The 25896-nt window shown below is 31.2% G+C and overlaps 1 protein-coding gene across 9 annotated transcripts in view; it reads left to right on the forward strand.

Annotated features, from left to right (window-relative positions):
• The window catches only part of LOC143055002 (uncharacterized), a 162670-nt gene that overhangs the window by 95577 nt on the left and 41197 nt on the right, over positions 1-25896 (forward strand). For 8 of the 9 annotated variants that reach the window (XM_076228118.1, XM_076228117.1, XM_076228119.1 and 5 more), the window contains 8 exons: positions 8798-8967; positions 15465-15559; positions 18571-18660; positions 19383-19470; positions 20629-20706; positions 22247-22363; positions 22836-22965; positions 25492-25598. In XM_076228118.1, the coding sequence (XP_076084233.1) occupies positions 8798-8967; positions 15465-15559; positions 18571-18660; positions 19383-19470; positions 20629-20706; positions 22247-22363; positions 22836-22965; positions 25492-25598 (875 nt within the window). Of the gene's footprint in view, positions 1-4324; positions 4769-8797; positions 8968-15464; positions 15560-18570; positions 18661-19382; positions 19471-20628; positions 20707-22246; positions 22364-22835; positions 22966-25491; positions 25599-25896 lie in introns of those variants that run through there. The other variant, XM_076228120.1, reaches the window with a different exon arrangement.

The following is a 25896-nucleotide window of genomic DNA, read 5'->3' on the forward strand; positions in this document are numbered from 1 at the left end:
AAAATCCATTTTGTGTATACTTTTAAATTTTCCTTTTTCTAAATGTTAATTGTCTATGGTAGTATAGTTCAATCAAAAAGTGGAAACATAATTTTTAAAAACCTGATAATTGACAATTAAGTTTTAAATTAATGGCCTTGATAAAAAAATATTATAGCTTTTTTTCAATCAATTTTTGTGTTAGACAAAAGTAAATAAATTCTTAATGAGGTTTTAGAAATGAAATAAAAATGTACATTATTTCTTTATCTTTAATGTTAATTATAATTTGAATGCAGTAATGAGAAGCAGTTTAGTAAATTTTCAGATATATATAGTTAATCACTATGATTTAGATCTAAAAGTTTGAATAGAAATATTTGATGATCTCTTGATGTTTGTTTTTTGTGGTGTTTTTAGGTTGCAACATCCCATTGATTTATACATGTTTAGGGGCCAGTTGAAGGACGCCTCCGATGCGGAGGTTTCTCGCTACATTGAAGACCCATTAGTAGTCTTCGGCTGTTGTCTGCTCTATGGTTGGGTTGTTGTCCTTTGATACATTCCCCATTTCCATTCTTAATTTTATTTCATGTATCTCCTTTTATATTATAGTTGGTTCTATTTCTGTAAATTCATAAATTATTGCGAGGTTTTTATAAATGCGAATAATGCGATAATCAGAGAACCCGCATTCTCATATCTGATACAGTATTTCTATATGCATGAGCTTTTCCAAAATTCTTACACTGTCAGAATGGGCTCTTATTATGTATAAAGAAGAAGATGTGGTATGATTGCCAATGAGACAACTATTAACAAATTAACAGCTATAGGTCACAGTATGACCTTCAACAATAAGCAAAGCCTAAACCGCAGTCGGGTATAAAAGGCCCCAAAAGCACAAATGAAAAGCAATTCAAATAAGAAAACAAACAATGATTTTCCTCTATTATTATCTATGGTTTATTCAAAAATTATTTTATGCATTTGTAAATCTGATTTGTTAAAAGTTGTGAAAAATAGAAAATATCTGAGATTAATGAATACAATTTCTGGGCGTATAGCAATAATGATAACGAAAGTTTGCCTATAGAAGAAGAGGGGAAACACATCTTGTCTCATTTTTCACCTCAATAAAACCATCATAAAAATAATGAATTTACAGAATTTACAGTATTTATATTGAAAATTAAAGAGAGCTTTTGTAAAATAAATAAAAAAAGGATTTTGTGTCGGAAATTAAATCTTGAGTAATCCATTGCAGTTTAATCCTCTTATTGTCTGCTGCGAGAGATAATCCCACTGATCCGGTTTCATTTCACACATTATATATATAATTAAACTGAACAACATAAAAGTACTATGTCTTTGCACAAATATGTTTAATATGAGTCTTATATAGTTTAACTACTGCCAAGTCAGACAGAGTCTTCTTGTTAAGGGGTCACACATGTATTTGGATTTGGGAGAAAATTGCATTTAAGTGAATATTTCATGTATTTGTAATTTGTAATGTAGTTTTGCAAAGTTCTGCATACATGTAAATTATGTTCAAGTGGAATAAAAGTGTACATGTATATATGTACCTGAAATTTAACACAAAAGTATTAAATTTAAAGAATATTTTTTCGTCTGATGCAATATAAAAATCAACAGTAAAAACCAACAAAGTAATCTACAACAACTTCCTTGGATCCTAATTTATCATCACTCGTGAAATCCATGACAATCGGAATCCAACAAATAATGAATGGACAGTTAGTATTATTTTATGAGATTGATGTCTCTAGTATTATTTTATGAGATTGATGTCTCTGAATGAACTACTCTTGTGACAGTTTTGTAGACATTGGTAAAAGTACTTTCATTCCAAACTTCATGTTCTAATGCAACTTTTGTGTTAAATTTTTTCATTGGCTTAAATTTACAGTTAAATCCAAAGTTGACAAAACAATATTAAGACTGTCCCCAGTAAAACTGCCTTTGTGACCGTCAAATCATCGATTGATGACAGCAACTCTTTTCAACTCCTGTACAGTTATTTGTTGATTTAAAAGAGGGGAGAAAGATTCTCCAGGGACTTCAAAACTGATTAGTCAAAAAATAAACTGACAAGGCCATGGCACAAAAATATATCTATGACTCCATCGAGTTCAGATCCTACAATGTTTATAATCATAATTCAATCAAAGGAACAGTTTCTATTTCAGTTCTACTACTCTATATCAACACAGTCTAACATTATATAGGAGCTTCAGTGGCCAATAGTGGTCTATGTAGTTCTACTACTCTATATCAACACAGTCTAACATTATATAGGAGCTTCAGTGGCCAATAGTGGTCTATGTAGTTCTACTACTCTATATCAACACAGTCTAACATTATTTAGGAGCTTAAGTGGCCAATAGTGGTCTATGTAGTTCTACTACTATAATCACTTAGGCCAGTCAACACTGAGGTTGATAGTTCAAACCCAGCTAATGTTAGTACACCCAACTCGAATCTTAATTTACTTAAGGATTGTCAGTTTTCCTATCGACGGTCAGTGGTTTTCTCTGGGCACTCAGGCTTCCTCCACCAACAAAATCTGATCACCACAGAATAGCCTAAAAGTGGTGCTTAAAAGTGGGGTTAAACACAAAAAATTAAAATCAATCTAACAATATTTACTGTTCTTACAGAGAAACATAGATCAGGACATGTTTAAATAGGATCAATCATCAAGTTGTTAAACTATTTTGATTGATTTACGCTAATCAGGAAATTAACAACGTATTTTATCATTTTAATTTCCTTTCAAAATATTTTTTTTTATGTTATGGATTACATTTTATTTGTTTTGAAACTGTTGTGATTCACTTGTATATTAGTCATGATAAGAACTCGTAAACTTTTGACAAAATCGATTTTTGGAATGTTTAAAGTTTGATTACTTTAGTTTTAATTGGCATGTGAAGACCTTGAATAGGACAATATCTAAAACTTTGTTTATAAAGACCAATAGTAAATAGTACGGGAGCATCAATGTTATTGAATATTGTAAGAAACTAGTTGTTGGAACTTTCCCTGCATTGTCATGATAGGAAGGATTAGACTAGATTTCAAGTTTGATTCCTGTTTTCCCAAATTTCTGTCTCAAATTAGTGTTTTTAACATATTTTTGGAATACCAATTTACCCCCGTCAAAATGCAACCATGGTTGCATGACCTTTGAAAACCTAATGGTTTTCCACGTTTGTGACCATGGTTGACCAAGCTCAAATAACAAGTGGTTGCATGACCATGGTTAATTTGAAAACCATTGTTTTCAACTTTTGTGACCATGGATGGTCGTACATCTGATCATGGTTGACCTTCTGGCAGAATTCATGGAAGTTGAGTTATAAAAAAGTTTGAGTGAATTAACAACTGCCTTTTTTCATTTTAAAGTTTCAAAATGGATGTGACATTCTGAATCCCTGTAAAAAGTAAAAAAATATTATTCGTGATGTTTGGGAAATTTGAGAAGGAACTAATATGGAAACTCTTTAGAATTCTGGTTGAATTGACAATTGGATGGGACTTTCAAACTGTCTCACTTTACGGATGTTTACTGTGAAACACAAATTTAATACTTAATAGACATATAAATCTCAGTTTACACAGTGGAAGAAATCTTAAAATGAGGAGTTTCAAATTTCAGCCATTATAAGTGAAATGTCCTGCACTGTGTTTTGAAAAATCATTACTGTGTACATGTGTGTTCCTGGTTGGGGTTTTACATAGTAGAGATTTATGACCAAATTTACAGAAAAAGGGCCCAACATATAAAGAATAGAGAAAAATAGGGTTTAAAAGATAAAGAATAGTGAATTATGGGTAAAAAAAATTTAAAGTATAGAAAATTAGGGGTAAAAAAAAATTAAAGAATAGAGAATATAAATGGGCATAATGGAATAGAAGAATTACAATAAAAACAAATTATAATAGAGAAAAGTGACCAAATAGTTAATGAATACAGAAATGGAGGATCCATTAAGACCCTCCTGTCATTTTCATGAAGTGTTTTCCCATGCTGTAGATTTTCCCTTTATCTTTTGATCTTGATGCACTCTTCTCTAACTGTCTTATCTCTTTACTACATTATGCTGTATGTTAAAATTTCATGTACTTTTGATTTCACTGTAAAGGTAAATATTTTTTCTACATCATGACACTAAATAATTTACTTCTATACATATAATTGTCCTTGAATCGACACACTAATACAAAGTCCTTAACAATTGTATTACATTTGTATAGTTTTAAATAGCTGATATGTTAATGGTTTTAAATTTGTGTAATCGTTGGATGTCCTTGGAGAGGTTTTTATCAGATTGAAGTGCGGTGTAGTAAACAAATGAATTTTAATCTGGTGTGTGGTGTTTTCAACATTGGGAAATAGAGGTGTGGATTTATAACCGTTTAGTGTGGGACAGGGAAAAAACGTAGGATTTTTCAATTGGATTAATTTAAGTGTGCAACCAATGTGTATTTCATAATAGTTTATGGTCGTTTATTATTCTTTTATGTGTGGATTTCTATTTGTTATTTAAAGGCAAATGGTTGTATTAGAATTTTAATGGATTAAAAAATACAATTCACATGTTTTGATAGTGAAACATGTTTTTACGGAATGACATGTGAACATTATGGATTTATTTTTATATTCACGTTGGGTCGCCCATGCTTACTGGTAACATCATCTTTCGATTAAAAACTACTGTAATTGTATATGGATATAGAAACGTAAATACATTATTTGTTGGTAAGTTTCATTTATACCAGTATATCCGATTTATTATTCAATATTAAGTGACAAATGTGTTCTGTCAAACTGTTGATAGTTGTTGTTTACTTGACGTTATTTGATGATGTCCAGTGGCAAATGTTTCATACATGTAAAGGACGTTTAAACTGCATATAATATTCTAAAAAAAGACAGTCATTTGACTTTTCCAAATCACGTTATATTGTAAAAGTATAGATAAAAGGTAACAATTATATAGGAGTTCTGACAAATTGTTGAAGTCAAGACCATTGAATTTGAAAAAGTGTTGTATGTACAGTTGGTTCACAGATTTACTTAGGGATACTTAAATATTTGTAAAATGCCCATTTTCATGCAGGTCATGTGGGTATAAGTGAATATTGAATTTAGATATTCAACATAGAACAAAAAATGTTATAGTCAGTTACACAGAGTTTGACAAAACTTAGAAATACCGAGTTTTTCATCGAAACCAACAAAGTTCGGTATAAACGAAAATAAATAAAATTGCTTTACATTTATTAAACAAAAAGTTTCAGTAAGTGTGTAAAAGTGCAAAACCTGTGAAAACCAGATAGTTAAACTATAGCCACTCTTAAAAGTCTGTTTCTGTTCTCATAGATACTTAGAAAAAGATTAATTCAAAGTAGCAGTAATAAGTAACAGAAAGACTTGTCGTATGAGAATTTCCCTACCTTCGTTTTTTTCCTCGTTAATTGGCTGTGATGTAATAGTCGGGTCACTAAACTTTGGTAAGATTTCTAACATAGTTTCTCTGGGAAAAAGACTTATGTTTCAGATCTAGGGGTATTGTCTGAGACCCTGGTTAAACACCTTCATAGTATAAGTCTTAAGAGGCCCAACCTCAACCACAATACCTTAGATTAAATTAAACTTTATTACCATTTTCAGCTCTGATTTAGGAGACCAGTCAAAAATTAGAAGCCTCAGGGCTTAAGTTTACTTGGGGCCCCTAAAATCTCATCAGCCATTTACCCTGTTATTTCACCAAATCTTTTATTTTTCTTCAAGCACATGTGGAACTATATATGTAACATAGATAAGTAAGAGTATATGTTTGATTTGTTTCTAAATTAACCTTTCAACTCAACATCATGGTAGTTATTAGTAAACTGTCAGAAAATAAAATAGTTACAAACTTATTGAAGTGTAAAAATTATCAAAGCCTTAAAGACCATAAAAAAGGAAAAATACATATTTGTATACATAATGGTTGTCAAAGTCAGTCTAAGTTGATGTTTAAATAAATAACATTACTGTGTAATAGATTATAGTTGTAAAAACATATGACTGAAGAACTGATACAGTCAAACCTGCTATCAACTTAAACCCTCTATTCAGCCATAATCTGTCTAAATTAGTTAGGTCACACTTCATTTGTTCCACTGTAGTAATACCTATGCATTTTAGACCTTTATCTAAAGTTCAGCTCTCTTATAAGGTCTGAGTTTTCTCTTGTCCTGGGGGTCACTCTCTTTTTATACAGGCTTGACTGTCTAAAAAATATTACTACTGTGGATATGTTCATTTTCACAGTTACCTGTAATTTTCGTGGATTGCGAAAAAAAAAAAAGTGTTTTTCTTGGATATTTGATTTGATGGTTCAGTCCTTTGAAGTTGTCCTTAATATTATAAGGCTGAGGTTTGACTGTACTGAAAATTATATGACTAAACAGCGGGCCGGTATTATTTTTTTTCATGTGTTCCAATTTTCCAGATTGAGAAAAAATCTAGTTTTCGTTGATATTTGTTTTCATGGTTTTACCAAATCTCAATACCAGCAGATAGAAAACTTCTATTTCATTAAACATTTAAAATTGGGGTTCACATGAACCAATGAAATCCATGAAAAGTAATGTATCCCACAAATTATAATGAATTCACAGACAGTAAGGGACGACATCAAAAGTTCAATGAAGGATAAAAAACTTTTTTCACTGACCCCCACACCCCCCCTCTTAACTTGATTTGGGAAAAATTGATTGACCAATAGGGATATATGTAAAATCGATTTTAGATTAACAAAACTTGCAGCAATGTTGACCCCCCCACCCCCAAACTATTTGATTTAAGTTTTTTATCCTACATCGATCTTTTGATGTCGTCCCTAAGAGTCATATTTTCAAACAACCCTGTTGACAGTTCAACAACTTTGGTTAACTTCATTTTGATATGATGGAAAAAACCACCTCTGTTCTAGAGTGGATGGAGCTCTGGTGAAAAAGCAAAGTGTCTTTAGAACAACTATCTGAATTATTTTTTGTGCAGTGATTAACATAAACAGTTTGTAATTCAAACAGATGGTTATGCTTCAAAAATACACAATGACTGAAAAGGTTCTATGAAGCATTAAAATTGCTATTGAAAGTATTGAGAGTTTTCTTCATGCATAAATAAAATTGTCATTTTAAAGAAAAACTATCAGTTGATGTAATTTTGGTATTAAAAATTCAAAAAGAAAAATGTGTTTTTGCATGCATGAAGTTTTGAAACTTAAATTGGAACATCATTAAAATTTGAAAGAAAACAGAAAGCTAAAAATGATCTGAAAAAAAAATAAAAATCCTCTGTTCCTATCTGATGCATATTGCATGTATTTTATATTAAACTGCAATATAAACATTATGTCATCAAATTTTAATCAGAATGAAATCTAGTTTGAAAAAGCGATAAATTTTACCTGGGATGGTTTTGTAAATATTAATCCAAGGACGCGTTTATTTGATAAAGAAATGCTTATTTTGTAGTCAACGTACAATAGAAGTGTTTGTATGACTGTGAATACTAATGCTTTCACATGTACCGGGTGTGCATGTAGACTCCCATTATTCATTAGGGTGTTCAGAGTTGATGGCAGATTTTCGGGTTATTCCTGAACTTGTATACATAGTCACATGTTGAAATGAGAAAGCCCCAGTTCAGGTTCTGATGTTGTCATATTAGTGCCTTTATTTTGTTTAAGCATCTTGAAAAATGTCAGGCTGGAGTCTTCTTTAAACTATCTTTTAGAAATTACAGATTTGAAGCCCTGTCAGACCTGTTTATGATACACATCTATTCAGACAAAAACAAGTCAGCTATAAAAAGCCCTCAGATAAGACAAAATGTTGGGTTTTGTTTGTTTGATTAAATTGTTTCTCATTTTGTCACATTAGGACCTTTTATAGATGTCTTTACAGTATGGGATTGCTCATTGTTGAAGGTTACAATAGTTGCTTATATTTGTTTTATTTTGACTGTCACATGGATATTTGTCTTATTCAGTCAGTCAACTAAAACCACATCTTTACTTTTATACATAAAGATATGAAGAAGTTACAACTCTGCCATGAGAAAATTTAGTTATAGTCTAAACATGTCCAGAAAAAAGGAAAGATAACACTGCCATAACTTATATAAAAAAAATCTTTTCAATTAAAATATTTAATTGTGTTACAATTTTACTCATACAAATAGTTGGAAAAATTTGTAATTTTTTAATTCTAATTTGAATGCATTTTATTGTACAGCCTTCTATTGGGTAACAAAGTTCAACCCATATCACTTGAATGTACTTTTGTATATAAAATTAAAAGATAGCATCTTAAAAGTTAGGTACAATCTAGTAGTTTATATCTGCTTAATGGGTAAAACAAATTCTATTTTTATGTGGTTTTGAAGTGAATACTGATTTAATTTACAATTTTTGCAATGCAAAAAATCAAATGGGATGTTTTTGTACATGAATTGGTTTTGGATTGTAGAATAAGAAAGATTCTGCAGAATAACAAAGATTGAATGATATACAAAGATGTAATTATTGCATGTGACCAAAACACCATTTGAATAATTTTATAATCGAATGATTTCCATATTAGAAATGTGCTGACATCTTCAAAATGCGGTATTGATCAATTGTTGAGATGTATTATAACCCAATAAAATTTTCAATTATTATGAGCAAGAAAATAGAGTTATAAAATAAGATTTAATACCAATTGTATCAGATTTTACTTTTATTTGCAGAAACAAGTGCCTCAATGAAAGACGAAGACGAGACAAAGAGAATACATATTTTGAAGAGCTTGCCGAGTTAATCTCAGCAAGTATCACGGACATGAGCTCCTTCTCGGTTAAGCCGGAAAAGTGTGCAATACTACAGGAGAGCCTCAACCAAATAAAACAGATCAAAGAGGGTAGGTACCAGTTTACATAGGCCAGGGAAAGGGGCTGATAAAACAGATCAAAGAAGGTAGGTACCAGTAAAAAGTGTCTTTGAAAATATGAACAACAACAGTAACACAATGTGAACAAAATTAACACAAAGTGAACAACATTAATACAATGTGAACAACATTAATACAATGTGAACAACAATAAAACACAATGTGTACAAAAGTAAAACATAATGTGAATAACAAGAAGTACACAATATGAACCAAATTACACAATGAGAGCAACAGCAGCAACAACAATAACAACAAATTATCATCTTGGGTAAAGTGAGCTTCACACATTACTGTATCTATAAATATGTTTTTGTTTCAAGGAAAATACTGTGATTAAAAGGGGGTAAGGTATAGGTCAATATAGCGAACAACCCTACAACAAAAATAACCAAATATGTTGTAGGATAAAAATGTCAATCCTCCCCCAGTGGACAGAATAAATTCTTCATATATAAGAACATCCAAAAAGATTGCATAGGAAATTATCTTGACTATTTAAACAATTAAAATAGAGGTTATTGAAACACATGCAATGAAAAGAGAGGTGAAAGATACCAAAGAACATTTAAAGTTGAAAATAAACCAATAATGCACAAACAAGAAACAGACAAACACAACATAGAAAACTGGGCAACAAATGTTGACCCTACCAAAAATTAAGGAAAATGTTCAGTGCTTCGTAAGGGCAAGAAGATGTTGCTCCACATGTAACACCTGTTGTGTTGCTCATGTCAGTAAAAACCTGGTAATAGATTTAATTCATTCAGGGAAAAGGAAATTGGATTGTAGGTACGACATTTGGAATGTATCCCCTGTCATTTCATACAATTTAAAAAAAAACCACTGCAAATTAAAAAAAAATTGCATTCAATTCAAGCATTCTAATTGTTAAAAAAAAGTGACTAATATGCCCCATTTTTGGGCATTATGTTTTCTGGTCTGTGTGTCCGTTCAGTCAGTCGTTCGTTCGTTCATTCGTTTGTTCGTTCGATTGTTCATTCTTTCGTTCGTTTGTTCGTTTGTTCGTTTGTTCGTTCGTTCGTTATTTCATTTGTCTGTCCTGCTTCAGGTTAAAGTTTTTGGTCGAGGTAGTTTTTGATGAAGTTTAAAGTCCAATCAACTTGACCCTTAGTACACATGTTCCCAATAATATGATTGTGCTAAATTAGAGATTTTATCCTATTTTCACAGTCCACTAAACATAGAAAATGATAGTGCGGATATGGCATCTGTTTACTTGGGACACATTCTTGTTTTGAATATTTTTCATGAAATGCTGCATACAAACAATGCTAATTAACAACGCCTCTGGGTGCGAGAATTTCTCGTTGCATTGAAGACCCAGTGGCGGATCCAGAAATTTTCATAAGTGGGGGCCCACTGACTCACCTAAGAGGGGGCCCGCTCCAGTCACGCCTCAGTGATTCCCTATATAAGCAACCAAATTTTTTCCCAAAAAGGGGGGGCCCGGGCCCCCTGGGCCCCCCCTCTAAATCCGCCTCTGAGACCTGTTGGTGACCTGCTGTTGACTGCTCTATGGTCGGGTTGTTGTCTCTTTGGCACATTCCCCATTTCCATTCTCAATTTTTTTACAAATTTACTAAAATGCCAGATTATGTATTTTTCATAAGCTTAGATCCTTTCATGATTTTTCGCAAACAATTCTAAATTTCCAATGATAAAGAATATGATATTGAATTAGTTTGATGGACATGCTGTGATACTCCATCTTCATTGCCTTGCTCTGTTAGTTCCCACATCTGGTTCAAAAATATATTGATATCAATACTATATATATAAGATATATATGAAAATGATGTTTCATAAGATAAAATATGAAACTGAAGGTGGATGACTTTTGATATCAGAAAATTTAATATATTTTATAGTCCAATCAATATTATTAGATGAACAGGAGTCAGTTTCGCAAAAAAACTTATTAAGATTGATCTTAAGTCATGAACAGGAGTCAGCTTTGCAAAAAAAACCTTATGTTTAAGATTGATCTTAAGTTATGAACAGGAGTCAGCTTTGCAAAAAAAAACTTATGTTTAAGATTGATCTTAAGTCATGAACAAGAGTCAGCTTTGCAAAAAAAAACTTATGTTTAAGATTGATCTTAAGTCATGAACAAGAGTCAGCTTTGCAAAAAAAAACTTATGTTTAAGATTGATCTTAAGTCATGAACAAGAGTCAGCTTTGCAAAAAAAAACTTATGTTTAAGATTGATCTTAAGTCATGAACAAGAGTCAGCTTTGCAAAAAAAAAATTATGTTTAAGATTGACCCTAAGTTATGAACAGGAGTCAGCTTTGTAAAAAAAAACTTATGTTTAAGATTGATTCTCAATCATGAACAGGAGTCAGCTTTGCAAAGCAAGAGTTATTGCTCTTGACTGTCATCATGCTGGAGGTCAATGTTCTTAATTCCTTCGTTAATGAGCCAAATTCAACTTTTTATGATGACTTATAGACTAAAAGAAGTTGTTTTCCAAACATATTATAAGCTTTGCTCATCATTACAAGTAAGGATATCTTTTCACTATTACACGTACCATGTTTCAATCTTGTAAGTCAAGTAAGAAAAGCAACCAATCACTTCTTTGACTTGGGAAATAACTTAAATAACTTCAGATTGAAATTTTTTAAAAAGTTCAGGAAAAACAGCTCAACGTTTGATACAAACAAATAAAAACCTATTGAGCATGTATAAGCATTCAATAACAACAGATAAAATGTTAAACACCTACAGATATACATTAAACATCTACAGAAAAACATATTAAATCAACAGAAAAAAATAGTATACATGAACAGAAAAAAAACATAGTATACATGAACAGAAAAAAAACATAGTATACATGAACAGAAAAAAACATTGAATACCAACAGAAAACATTAAACACCAACAAAAAGCAGAAAATGTTAAATACCAACAGAAAAAAATTAAACACCAACAGAAAAACATCAACCCCCCCCCTCCCCCCCCCCCAAAAAAAAAACCCCAATAAATACCAGTAAATAAACCTTAAACACACACCTGTTATAGATAAACATAAAGTAGAAGCCATCATGAACACCAAACAATAAATACCAGCAATTAAACCTTAAACACCAACAGATAAACATCTAACTCTACTAAATAAGCCTTTAACATGTAACTTGGGATTTTGTGTATGATTTTTTGGCCAGCCATCAGATCCTCTGGCAATTCCAGGAAACAGTACTGCAGTACTTTGATTCTATAATGATATTTGAGATGTTGCAAAATACACACTATACAAAACATAGTTTTGCTACAAAACAATGCTGCACAAGGAGAAAAGAGTTCGGGGAAGGATTCCAAATTCCAAATTTATTGCACTGATTATGCGTATTTAAATGGTACATTTAAATAGCTCCAAAATAATGCATTCAGAAACGTAACTTCCTTGTTAGTTTAACCATATAAAGAAATTTGTTAATTTTTATTTTCTTTAATATTCTAAATCACAAACTGTTGCCTAGCAACTCATGCTTGCTACAAACATCCAATCTATAAGAAATTCATTACTTAGTCAACAAATCAAAATTTTATTTAACAATAATGATTTCTCTACAGTGAGGACAATTCAATTCAAATCAACTGCCAATTTTAAAAATAAAAAAAAAAGGTTTAGTCAGCTTTAAATTTTACAGAAAATTGTAGCTAAATGCTTTGAAATAGAATAATCTGTTCCCAAGGAAGCTTCCGTTATCTGTTGAAAGTTTACATGGAATCTATGGGAAAATCAATTATTCCTGTTAGGCTGAAACCTTTCATTTAGAATTATATAATTCCGGCGCATCTCAGTCATTAAAGCCCTCGTCAAATATCTGAAAGAAGGTGTGTCATTCTACAGATCTAATGACATTAGATGGCATGTATATATAGAATAGCTAATTATGTCTTCCCCTCACGGCAATCCTCTGCAATCCTCGGTAAACTGTATATTGAGAGTTTCATGTGACAGGTTTTATTGAAGATAATATTAAATAAATGCATTTAATCACATGATATTAAATATTTTATGAACCTAAAATTGCAGAAATGTCAAATTTTTTTAGCTAGTTATTTTGGGTATAATGACTTTAAAAGTGTTCTTAAATTGGCATTGATGAAATTCTGTTTAATTGATAATTTGTTGGACGTTATGCAGAGAGGGTTTGAGGACATATTATTGGGTGTTTTGAGGGAGATGCTACCAAGTTATAAGCACTGCAGACGACACATGCATTGATTGTCCTTGAATAGCTCACGTAACATCAACATGATTGTATAAACAGCAGTCTGATTTTCACAGGAAGTCTTTCTCAGGGAGAATCAATTTAAAGAGGACTTAAAACAGAGCTGTTGTCTGCTCTATGGTCGGGTTGTTGTCGCTTTGACACATTCCACATTTCCTTTCTCAATTTCAATGTCTACACTCTTTTGCTTATTCATGATGTTGGGTTGCTGTTCCATTATTCGGACTCCCCTACATGTTTATTTTTTTACAAATAATGCAATTTAAACAATCAGATCATTGAAATCATATGGCTTTCAGCAATGTGTGATAATAAGGCCAAAAAAAAATATATGTCTGTTTCCTGTTTCCCGACCGACCCTGACTCAAAGCCCCCGACCCTAGATCTTTTTATTCAATTCCGGAAAAAAAATCGTTTCCGGTCCGATCCAGAACCGTATTTTACTATACCCAGACAATCAAAATGGCTGCTCCCAGCACAATTGTGCTACAATTAAGGTTTAAAAAATGTCGGCACTGGGAGGATTATTCAATTAAAGCTTCTTTAAAGAGATTAAATGATTTTAGGGTACAGGACCCTAACCAAACATGACATTTTACCATCTGCAAATCTGACAGGGAGTGCAAAAATAATAATAAAAAAAAATAAAAAAAAAAAAAAAAAAAATCCCGACCTACCGACCCTGATTTTTTTGCCTTGGCAGCAGGAAACAGACATATATTTTTTTTTGGCCTAAAAAAAGCAAATCTTAAAAATGAAACAACAAGAAGATGAAAGATACAAAGAAAAGACATCTTTCAAAATAACAAAGCTTTTCATTACACTAGTATATATTGATAGGGTATAAATAATGGAACCAAAAGAGCAAAAATAAAATATAGGTCCATGTGCTTGTTTTCGAGATATATTTAAGCCATTGTATATGATTGAAATTTTGGTGGGAAAATGTTCTCTCTGGATTCTTCATACTTTATCATTGATAAGTTGAAGTTCTCAAAAACGGTTAAAAAATAATAACAATTTTATAAGACATTTACAGATGGCTTATAATGGTACATGTAAAAGTTTTGTAAAAAGAAAAATGGATATGCTATAAAACCAGAGGATTCTGAAAATCTGACAAAAATTCCAAAACGTAACAGTCAGGATACCAGTAAATTCTGTTGTTAAATTTTGTGAATTATGTACAGTCATGTAACCTTAGTTCTAAATGATGCCCCACTCTAAGATGAGTGGGGCTATATTGCAATTACCCAGCTAATCTGTCTGTCTGTTCTCTGGTCCCTGTTTTGTTCAAAAAGTACTTTTGTTACATATTTCTTTAGTACTAACAAACTAACTTCATATATGGTTAGCAGCTGAATATTGACGAGTTCTAACCTTTAAGGACTTATCTGTTCTGTCAGACATCTCTTCCTGTTCGAGGATATTATTTATCAGGGTAATTCTTAGTGGGACAACACATGCAATCTTATTTTATGTATAATCAAACTAGCATGGAAGGATATTTGATTTAAAAAAAAAAAATCTGTGAATTGGTTTATTGCGTGGTGACGAATTTTTCATGGATTAAGAGAATATTGCACTTTCGTGGAGATTTGATTACATGGTTTTTAATTCATGGTTCATCTGTAATCCACAAGATCTTCAAAATTTGTATCCCACAAATAAAAATGAATCTATGATATACGGTGGATTCATTATTATTCTTTGAATACCAATTATGGTGGGTTTCATGGGTACCACAAATTTAAATTTTTATCGAACTACAAATTATTTAAAGGGTTGTATGCAATGGTATCCATAAACAGTTGAATAACATTTTTACATGTTGAATATATACATATATAAATATCTGCAGTTTTAATTTTGCTTTTGTGTTTATTTTCTTTATTCTATATTTTGTCATTTGTATATCATTAAGAATTAATAATAATCATTGTAATAAATTGTTTGTAATTATACTGCTCTTTAAGGGCGTCCTTGATTGACAATAAAAATATTGTATTGTATTGTATTGTATGCAATCTTTGGCATAACCACGATATCAAATATCCCTGAAATTGCAGCTTTTCAGGTACCCACAAAAATAAATGAATCCATACATAATATATTATCAATTTCTTTATGATACATTACCAATGTTTCATTTCGTTAATACAGAATTTTAAAATGAGAATGTGTACTTTTGTAATTACAGAGACTGGGAGCTCAGAAGCTGTACAACAAAGTCAAGTTTCATCAAGTAAACCTTCAGTATTGGCTAATGATGTTCTGGGACCACTTTTGTTAGAGGTAATGTAGGAAAGAATACTTAGAAAGACATTTTTACCACTTTGTAGGTCTCATGTGAAGAAGGTAGATGATTCACACCATACCTGGTCAAACCAAAGACTTAGAAAATGTTATTTGTTATCCTGAACATACATGTAATATTTGCTGTTGGACATCTTATCACTTCACTTAATTGAAAGTTTTACATATGAAATATATCGTTTAGTAAAGAATTGGTCATAAGTGCACCAAAACAATTATCATCTGCTTGTTAATGATGAATGTTGACCATGAACTAATTTCTATTTAAAGTCTTGATTAGGCCAAATAAAATAGTATGTGTGGTTCCAGTTACATCTGAAAAAAAGTTAGGGTAGGAAGGTAGGGATTTTAAAAAATTTTTTTTTTTTTTTTTTACATTGAGTCTATGGGAGCAACATTCTGACTTTAACAGTGCTTAATGAAAAATGGCAATAAAATCTTTAGGGTAGGCTAATTTCAAGACGCAAAAAGTAGGGAAGGTAGGGTCACTGGAACCACATATATATTTTTATTTGGCCTTAAGAGTTTCCACACTACCTTGAAAACTGCAAAAAGGCTTTGAATTTCTAAATTAAATGCCTGAAATTGTCCTTGAAATTTTTGGTTCAATAATATCATTTGTAAAAATCCAATTTGTTCCCCATTGCCAATCGTTTTTTGGAGGGGTAGAGTCTTGCATGAGACTTTAGCTTCAAATTCTTTTCAATATAATGGTACTTGATATAATATGTCAGTAACTCCTCAAAAGTCTGAAATTGACCAAGGACACTGCAGTTTCTTTTTACCAATAAACCTTAATAACTATTGAATTTTAAAATCAGACAATTCACAAACATTTCCTGAAGATAGATTGTGATTGGTTAAGAAATAAAGGAATTACATCAGAAAAAGACACAATATCAAAAGAGAAATAAGGATATGGCTAGCAGACTACAGCCATATTTGATATCATGTTAGTTGACTGTCAATCATTTTTTTTATTCCTGATTAAATTCTAACGTGTTCAAGAGTTTAAACATCAAAATCGGTAAATTATTGAATTTCTGTTTAATCGTTTGAATTGACAGAAGAACATTTTTATGTTGGATAAACAATTGAAACATTTTACGTATTTAAAAACAAAACAAGGCTATTGTAATTCAATTTTATACCAATGGGCAATGCCCTTTATAACAAAATAGGTCTTTCAACTGTCAGCTTGGTGTGTGATTAAACCACCGACACATTTAGATAGATCAGAAATTGGAAATCTATAAGATTTTTTACCACAAGAGAAATTTTAAACAAAGAAAAAAGAATAAAAAAGGAATTCAATGGATAATCCATGGCAGTTAATACAATTAATGAAAATAAAAAAAAAAACTAATAAAAAAATAAACAATCGAAAATACAAACATCATTTGTTTTGTTTACGATCAATTTAAACAAAAAGGAAAGAATAAAAAAGGAATAAAATTGATAATCCATGGCAGTTTATTAATGATTGTATTAATGAAAATAAAAAATAAAATTGATAAAGAAATTAAGAAATGACAGTACAAACATTAGTTGTTTCATTTACAATGAATTACCACTTGTCCCTATTTATACATGTACAAATAAAATGTAGTGGGAACACTGCCAGATATAGCAATAAATATTAAACACTTAAAAGCTTGCATACATGTTGAATATTAGGCCTTTTCTTTTTAGTTAGTTTTGATAATCTTGTCTAGTATTTAAGAAATTCTTAGTGTTTCTGACATGACGACAACTGAAATGTATTTGCCAATCATGGTTGTCGCTTTCCTCTTCATATGTTTATTATACAGTAAAGAGCTAACATGAATGTAAATGGAAAAGAATATGTATTGTGTATTTCAATAAAATTAACGTTACCAATTTTCTTGCACCAGATGCACATTTCGACAATACATGTCTCTTCAGTGATGCTTGTGGCCAAAATATTTGAAATCCAAAGCTTATATAAAAGATGAAGATCTATAATCCAAAAGGTCCAAATAGTATATCCAAATCCGTGAAAGGAATCAGAGCTTTGCATGAGGGAGATACATTCCTTAATTTATAATAATTTCTATCATTTTGTAACAGCAAATTTTAATAACACAAAAAATCCATATTTTCATGCCAGTACCAAAGTACTGGCTACTGGGCTGGTGACACATGACAAGCATGATGGACCAAATAAAATTGAGAAGGAAATGGGGAATGTGTCAAAGCCACAACAACCCGACCATAGAGCAGACAACAGCCGAAGGTCACCAATGGGTCTTCAATGTAGGAAGAATCTCCCGCACCCGGAGGCGTCCTTCAGCTGGCTCCTTAAAAAATGTATACTAGTACAGTGATAATAGACGTCATACTAAACTCAGAATTATACACAATACATATTTCTAATGGCTAACTCTCTAGTTCTCTGGTTCAATGTTTTATTGTGTGATAACAGATGGAAGAAAGCTGCTAATAAATTTGATCATAGAAATTATGAATATACTGTAGAAACATTAATTTTTGTTGGGTTAAAATTTCGTGGTTTTGTCTCTATATAAGATTTCATGGGGATTTAATTTCATGGTTTCTAGTAAATCTAGTGATATTATATGGAGGTTAAATTTTTGTAGGGGTTTTAATTTCGTGGATATATTCTTTCCACGAAATAAACAAAATTAAATCCTCCATGAAAATTTCTGTTTATACAGTATGTAATACTTTACTGTATCTTAAAAATCTTAATACATATGAGCCCTGTACAGATATGTATTCAATATTCAACAGACATTTTAAAATATATGGCTGAAAAGAAAATGTGCTCAGTGATGTGTGTGACACTCAATTTGTAATAATCAATGACTTTCAAATGACAAAAATGAAATTTATAAGTGATCATAAGTACAGATGCATCAATAAAGAATCAAAATTTAGGACTATCTAACAACAAAAAGAAATGTATTGTTGCTTGTTACTATAAATAGAATGTTTGTATCTTTTAGGCATTGGACGGATTTTTGTTTGTTGTAAATGGTCAAGGCAAAGTTGAATTTGTATCAGAAAATGTTGATTCATATCTTAAATACACCCAGGTAATGTATAGCTGTATGCCTTAAGTACACCCATATACAGAATGCTAATTACCACAAAACACTGATCAAATTTGAATTTGGATGACATCTTTTTTTTTGTAAATTTTGTACCCTGCAAGAGACAATATCAAATATTTGAATGCAACAATAACTATTTTAAAATATAAGTTCATTCATAGAAAAACTCAACACCATGAAAAATAATGATACAAGTTGATTAGACTTTTACTTTAAGAAACTTTACACAGAAATTGAAAAGGCTGAGAAACGAGAACTGCAGCAAATCTTGCAATTTTAGGGAAGTGATTTAAGAATGAGTAGTTGACAATTGAAATTAAAACCAAATATGTAATTGAACCGAATTCAAAAAGAAAAATACTATAGAATCTTCTGTTTAAAGTGAGGTCAGCGTCACCGTCCATGTATTTAAAGCATTTGTTGCATAGAAAATATTTTGTGTAGAATGTTTTTTATTGTATTTATTGTACTGTTAATTCAGAAATTTTGCGTGCATTTATAATTGAGATATTGGCATTTCAGACTTATTTTTTACAATCTTGAGAAAAATTCTGTTTATATCATATAAAATATTTCAGAATGTGAGTTTAAATTATTGCGTCTAAAACTCAGGCACATTTTTCACAATAATAAAAACCTTGCAATAATATCTGAATATACAGTAGTTTGCATTTTCATTCCTAAATTCTTCTTCTCTTCTTCAGGATGACCTTGTTGGCAAAAGTATATATAATATTATCCATGTCGGAGATCATGCACAATTTAGTGGCAGCCTTCTGCCTATGTCATTTGGTAAGTAAAGAATATACTGTAAAATCAGAAATTTTCATGGAGGATTTAATTTTGTTTATTTCGTCGTAGGATATACTGAAGAAAATTTAACCTAAAAATAATATTACTTCTATTTACTGGAAACCACGAAATTAAATCTAATGAAATCTTATATAGAAACAAAACCACAAAATTTAACCCCACGAAAATAAATGTTTCAACAATATTATCTACATGGCATACCTATACTATAGGTTATGTTGATTTTGACAAATTCCACCACTCAAAATAGGAAAACCACTCCTGCCCACAAAAATTTAAGCTTAGACCAAATTTATATATATATATGCGTAATCCACTTTCTTGAAATTTTGCATATGTAATTTTCATATTTAAAAAAACAAAATGTCATGTCTGCTCCACAGAAGTTGGCAAAGGGGGCCATCTCAAACATTTTCTACTCTGTGCCGTAACCATCTTCTCCATTTGAAGTCCACCATTTACATACATTCTTATTATAGACATACAACATGTACAAACAAATAAAAGCGATAATGTTAGAATTATGAGAATATTTCACAAAGAGCAGTAACTCCAGGAAATTTGTTTTAGAATGTGATGTCTTTGCTTAATAATTTTACAATTAAGGAATGACTGTAATATTTTTTCTGTCTATGAAGAAATAACATAAAGAATTTGGTGCACACTGAATAACGCGCATAGCAGGTTATTTAACAGTGTGCACCACATTTTTTATGTTATTTCAAATAGACAGAAAAAATATTAGTCATTTCTTATAATTTAATTCTAAATTCCATTTTAAACTAGAAAACCATGAAAAAACGTTGATGACGCCACGGTCACATGACTAATTTATGTCTATGGGCTGATAACAAAATAATGTCAGCCAATCAGAAGACACATTACATCCAAAATTAAATTATTTGGGCAGAAACAAAATATATACATCATTTTCTTATTTGCTTGCCAGATGCAATTACATTTTTTTTTCCATTTGTCAACCAAAATCTGATCGTTTACAAAATAATATTTATAAATACTAAGATGACATATATAGCCGGAAATATTTTTTGTGAAACTTTGTACATAATTAAGGTTTTAAATATAAAGTGAGTTTTTGTTGAAACACTGAAACTTTTATATTATTATCTTTTACAGGTAGTGTAATTTCTTGGCCAAACGATACTGTAGCTAAAGGAAGAACTTTTAATTGTCGTATGCTTGTTAAACCACCATGTAAGTATGGCATATTTTCCCATGTTATAACCAAGTTGACAAACTTTGATCGTAATTAACACTAAAATAGTGCACCTACAACTGCTTTTCCTACATGAATTTAGAAAAGGTTTTGAATTTCATTAAAGGAATGAGGATTTTTCCACAGGCTTTTTTTTGCCTCTGAAAATCAAGTATTTCAAAATCAGTTTTTTTTTAGTTATACCCCCGCTTTAAAAAAGGGGGGGTATACTGTTTTACCTCTGTCTGTCCGTCAGTCCGTCCGTCAGTCCGTCAGTCCGTCCGTCAGTCAGTCCGTCCCATGAAACTTTTGTCACATTTTTCTCAGGAACTACACATCCACCCTTTCTGTAATTTGGTATCAACATTTATATATGTTAGCCATACCGTGTGATGCGTTTTCAGATTCATCACTTGACAACTTCCTGTTTACCGAACACTTGTATGATTTTACACATGATAGCCAAGTTGAAAATTTTCGTCACATTTTTCTCAGGAACTACACATCCACCCTTTCTGTAATTTGGTATCAACATTTATATATGTTAGCCATACCGTGTGATGCGTTTTCAGATTCATCACTTGACAACTTCCTGTTTACCGAACACTTGTATGATTTTACACATGATAGCCAAGTTGAAAATTTTCGTCACATTTTTCTCAGGAACTACAATACAAGGATTTCTGAAATTTGGTTTCAGGATTTATATAAGTCAGCTATACCGTGTGATGCGTTTTCAGATTCATCACTTGACAACTTCCTGTTTACTGAACACTTGCATATTTTTACACTATTAATATTATCCACTTGCGGCGGGGGTATCATCAGTGAGCAGTAGCTCGCAGTTTCACTTGTTTTAACATGATTCCTTAGTATATGTAAAGTTTAAATTGTAAATTCTATCAAGTTTTATGATTAATTAATGTGAGATTTTCATTGGAAAATCGAGGAAAAAAAATCTAATTTTTGTTCAAAACATGCCAAAATGTGCTGTTGTCTCTTTGATGCATTCCTTATTTCCATTCTCAATTTTATATTTAAACAGATGATTCTTAATTGAGTTCATACAAGTACCAAACAAAAATATTCACCTGAAAAGTGTTGATATAAAAAAGAAGATGTGGTATGATTGCCAATGAGACAACTGTAAACAAGAGACTAAAATAACACAGACATTAACAACTATAGGTCACTGTACGGCCTTCAACAATGTGCAAAGCCTCTACCGCATAGTCAGCTATAAAAGGCCCCAATAAGACAATGTAAAACAAATCAAACGAGAAAACTTCTTATTTATATAAAAAGAATAAATGAAAAACAAATAATATAACACATAAACAAACGACAACCACTGAATTACAGGCTCCTGTTAGTACAGACAATCATTGTGTTTAATTATGGAGTTGGTACTTGCTGGTGCTTACCATGTGTGAGTCCCAGAAGTATCTTATAAACATGGCTGCCATTTTATTGTCATTCCTTTTTAAAGATTGATGATTTTATAATAGTAATTTGATAGCATTAAATTTGTCATTTCAGGTGAAGAAATTGATGATGTTGAAGTTAAACAAACCTATGTTTCCCAATATGAGAACATGCAAATATCTGCCTTACAACAACCTGGTGAAAAATTCTCTGAAACTAGCGAAAGTTCAGGTATAATCATTATATGGGTTCTGTGGGCTTTCATTTTCATGATATGGGTTCCTTTATTTACTTAAGGGGTTCCCTTTACTTGTCTGCACCCAAAATATTCTCTAGCTTCTAGTCTGTAAACCAATATTCTGACATTTTTCTTATGTGTCTAAGCAAAATTTGGGTTTACAAGCCCGAAAATATTTTACTAGTCTACATAACAAATTATATTCCATTAACACTTTAATATTCCTTACTTTGATAAAACTAGTTTTCAGAGAAAATATAAAAGTTAAATATACAAACACAAACAGAAGTACCAGCCAGCATCAAGTGTCAATGAGAGAGCAACCGTACAACACAGGAAAAGACGTAAATATGTATTAGCCTGAAAAATACTTAAAAATTCAATTCAACATATCCTACGTACCCAAGTCTTTATAGGTGGTTCATGTTAACAATTGTTGAAGACCTTAATGTTCTATGTTTTCAGTTGGACAATCTTGTCTAGTGTGTATTGCTAGACGACTTTCTATAACAGAGAAGACAAATACCATGCTGGGCATTGAACAGTTTACTACAAAACAAGATACTAACGGAAAAATACTCGCATTTGATACAAGGTATGTCAAGGGAGACAAATCTTCATAGACAATGTAAATTTACATTCAAACACATTTGATACAAGGTATGTCAAGGGAGACAAATCTTCATAGACGATGTAAATTTACATTCAAACACATTCGATACAAGGTATGTCAAGGGAGACAAATCTTCAAAGACTATGTAAATTTACATTCAAATGCATTTGATACAAGGTATGTCAAGGGAGACAAATCTTCAAAGACGATGTAAATTTACATTCTCTTTAAAGCCTCTTGTTACTGTATAAATTTGTATTTATCATGCTTATGTAAAAATTTTCACAGTTTCTCCTTGCTTCTGACAATTTATACACAGCAGGTGACGTTTTAATTTTCAAACATAGTTTGACCTTTACCTGTTAACTTTAACGTCATTGTTCTCTGTTAGAGAGTTGTCCCATCTGTAATTATAAAACATCTTCTTATTTATATATTGTTCCACCTCATGTGATCTTAGATGAGGAGTATTCTCATAGACAGTCATACCACCGTCTTCCTATGTTTTTTTATTAATATTTTTATCAACAGTAACGTCTATATCATTTGGTCTCTGTTAGAGAGTTGTCTCATCTGTAATCATAAAACATCTTATTTATATATTGTTCCACCTCATCTGATCTTAGATGGAGAGTATTCTCATAGACAGTCATACCACCATCTTCCTATTTTTTTTTATTAATATTTTTATCAACAGTTCTATGTCATTTGGTCTCTGTTAGAGAGTTGTTTGACAATCTTAGAACAACTTATTTATATATTGTTCTACCTGATCTGATCTTAGATGGAGAGTATTCTCATAGACAGTCATACCACCATCTTCCTAATTTTTTTATGCCCCACCTACGATAGTAGAGGGGCATTATGTTTTCTGGTCTGTGCGTCCGTTCGTTCGTTCGTCCGTCTGTGCGTCCGTTTGCTTCAGGTTAAAGTTTTTGGTCAAGGTAGTTTTTGATGAAGTTGAAGTCCAATCAACTTCAAACTTAGTACACATGTTCCCCATGGTATGATCTTTCTAATTTTAATGCCAAATTATAGTTTTGACCCCAATTTCATGGTCCACTGAACATAGAAAATGATAGTGCAAAATTCAGTTAAAGTTTTTGGTCAAGGTAGTTTTTGATGAAGTTAAAGTTACATCAACTTGAAACTTAGTACACATGTCCCATATGATATGATATTTCTAATTTTTATTCCAAATTAAAGTTTTTACCCAATTTCACGATCCACTGAACATATAAAATGATAGTGCGAGTGGGGCATCTGTGTACTATGGACACATTCTTGTTTATTAATATTTTTATCAACAGTAACGTCTATAGCATTTGGTCTCTGTTAGAGAGTTGTTTGGCAATCTTAGAACAACTTATTTATATATTGTTCTACCTCATGTGATCTTAGATGGAAAGCCATCTCATTGGCTATCATACCCTAACCTTCCTATTTTGTTTATATATTTATCAACAATAAATTCTACATCATTTGGTATCTTGTAGGGAGGTGTCTCATGGGCAATTAATTAGAAATGTTACTGTCCATCAGATTGTTTTTCCTGAATTTTTTGCAGACCGACCAGACGGTTTATTTGACTGTAGAATATAAACCCCATGTCATTATGTCACATATGTTCTTAATTATTTAAATGAATAATGCAATGATATATATTTAATTACATTTAAATGTAATACCATACCTGGTATGGTCATAGAAACTTTTAAATAAATTTCACATCCATCTTAACTAATTTGATATACAACTATTTTGATATTTTAAAGGAAATCTGATTTATTGCAATAGATACATGTAGCAGAAATAACACTCCTTTCTCCACCCAGATTGAAAAAAACAAAAAAATAATCAGATAGGAATCAAGTACCGTTTAACTTAAAGTTAAAAGCGCCATTATTACAAAAATCACCGAAAGTCTTATTTGACTTACTCACAGAGTGACGATAAACACCTTATGGTCAGCTTTTGAATTCAAATTAACACATTTTAGTTTTTCATATGTCAGTGTTATAGTTGAGGATCTTTCCTACCACTAAATGGGGATTGACACCTATATATGGGAGAACATTTGCATGGCAACATTTTAGTTAAGTGTTTCCATAGCAATGATCACGATGTTAATGTATTATGTGAGTCAGTATGTTAGTAATGCACTAATTTTAGCGAGGAACACCTAAAGAGGAATATTTTGTCTTAACTTGAAATGTGGAGCATAAAAATCAATAAATTTGATTCAGGTCTGTTGTGTGCATCTCATTGGTAGAATTTGAGAATAGCTTTGTGGATTAGAAAATTTTAATTGCAAAACTGAGGGTGAAACAATTTTTGTAAGTTAAAAAAAAAATTGTCTACCGTAATAGATAAGTGTTTGGTGTTGAGATTACGTGAAATTTAGAGAATGTTTATGGTACTGAAAGGACAGACAATAATAGTGTGTTATCTCCCTTACTGAAAGGACAGACAATAATAGTGTGTTATCTCTCTTTAATTTTGTTTCAGTGGAATAGCACCAGGATCTCAAAGCTGTCCAGATTTTAACGGACAAAACATTCAAGAATTTTGTCACGTGAATGATGTTCAAAATTTAGCCAAACATTTCCAAGAAGGTAGGTCGTTATACTGTTGTTTCATTATTATTTGTGGGATACCAAATTTAGCTAAACATTTTCAAGAAGGTAGGTCATTATACTGTTGTTTCATAATTATTCGTGGGATACCAAATTTCATTTATTTCTTGGTTTTAGGTGAACCACAAATTTAAATGTTCAATGATGTATAAATTTTTAATAAGCTTGTATTTAGACCTTTGTAAAACCAGGATATCAAATACCCACCAAAATTGGAACCCACTAAAATTAACATGATTAATCACTCCAAAGTATTTATTATATTTTTTGATAAATT

The sequence above is a fragment of the Mytilus galloprovincialis genome, chromosome 12 (assembly GCF_965363235.1).
Source record: "Mytilus galloprovincialis chromosome 12, xbMytGall1.hap1.1, whole genome shotgun sequence".
Taxonomy (NCBI): Eukaryota; Metazoa; Mollusca; class Bivalvia; order Mytilida; family Mytilidae; genus Mytilus; species Mytilus galloprovincialis.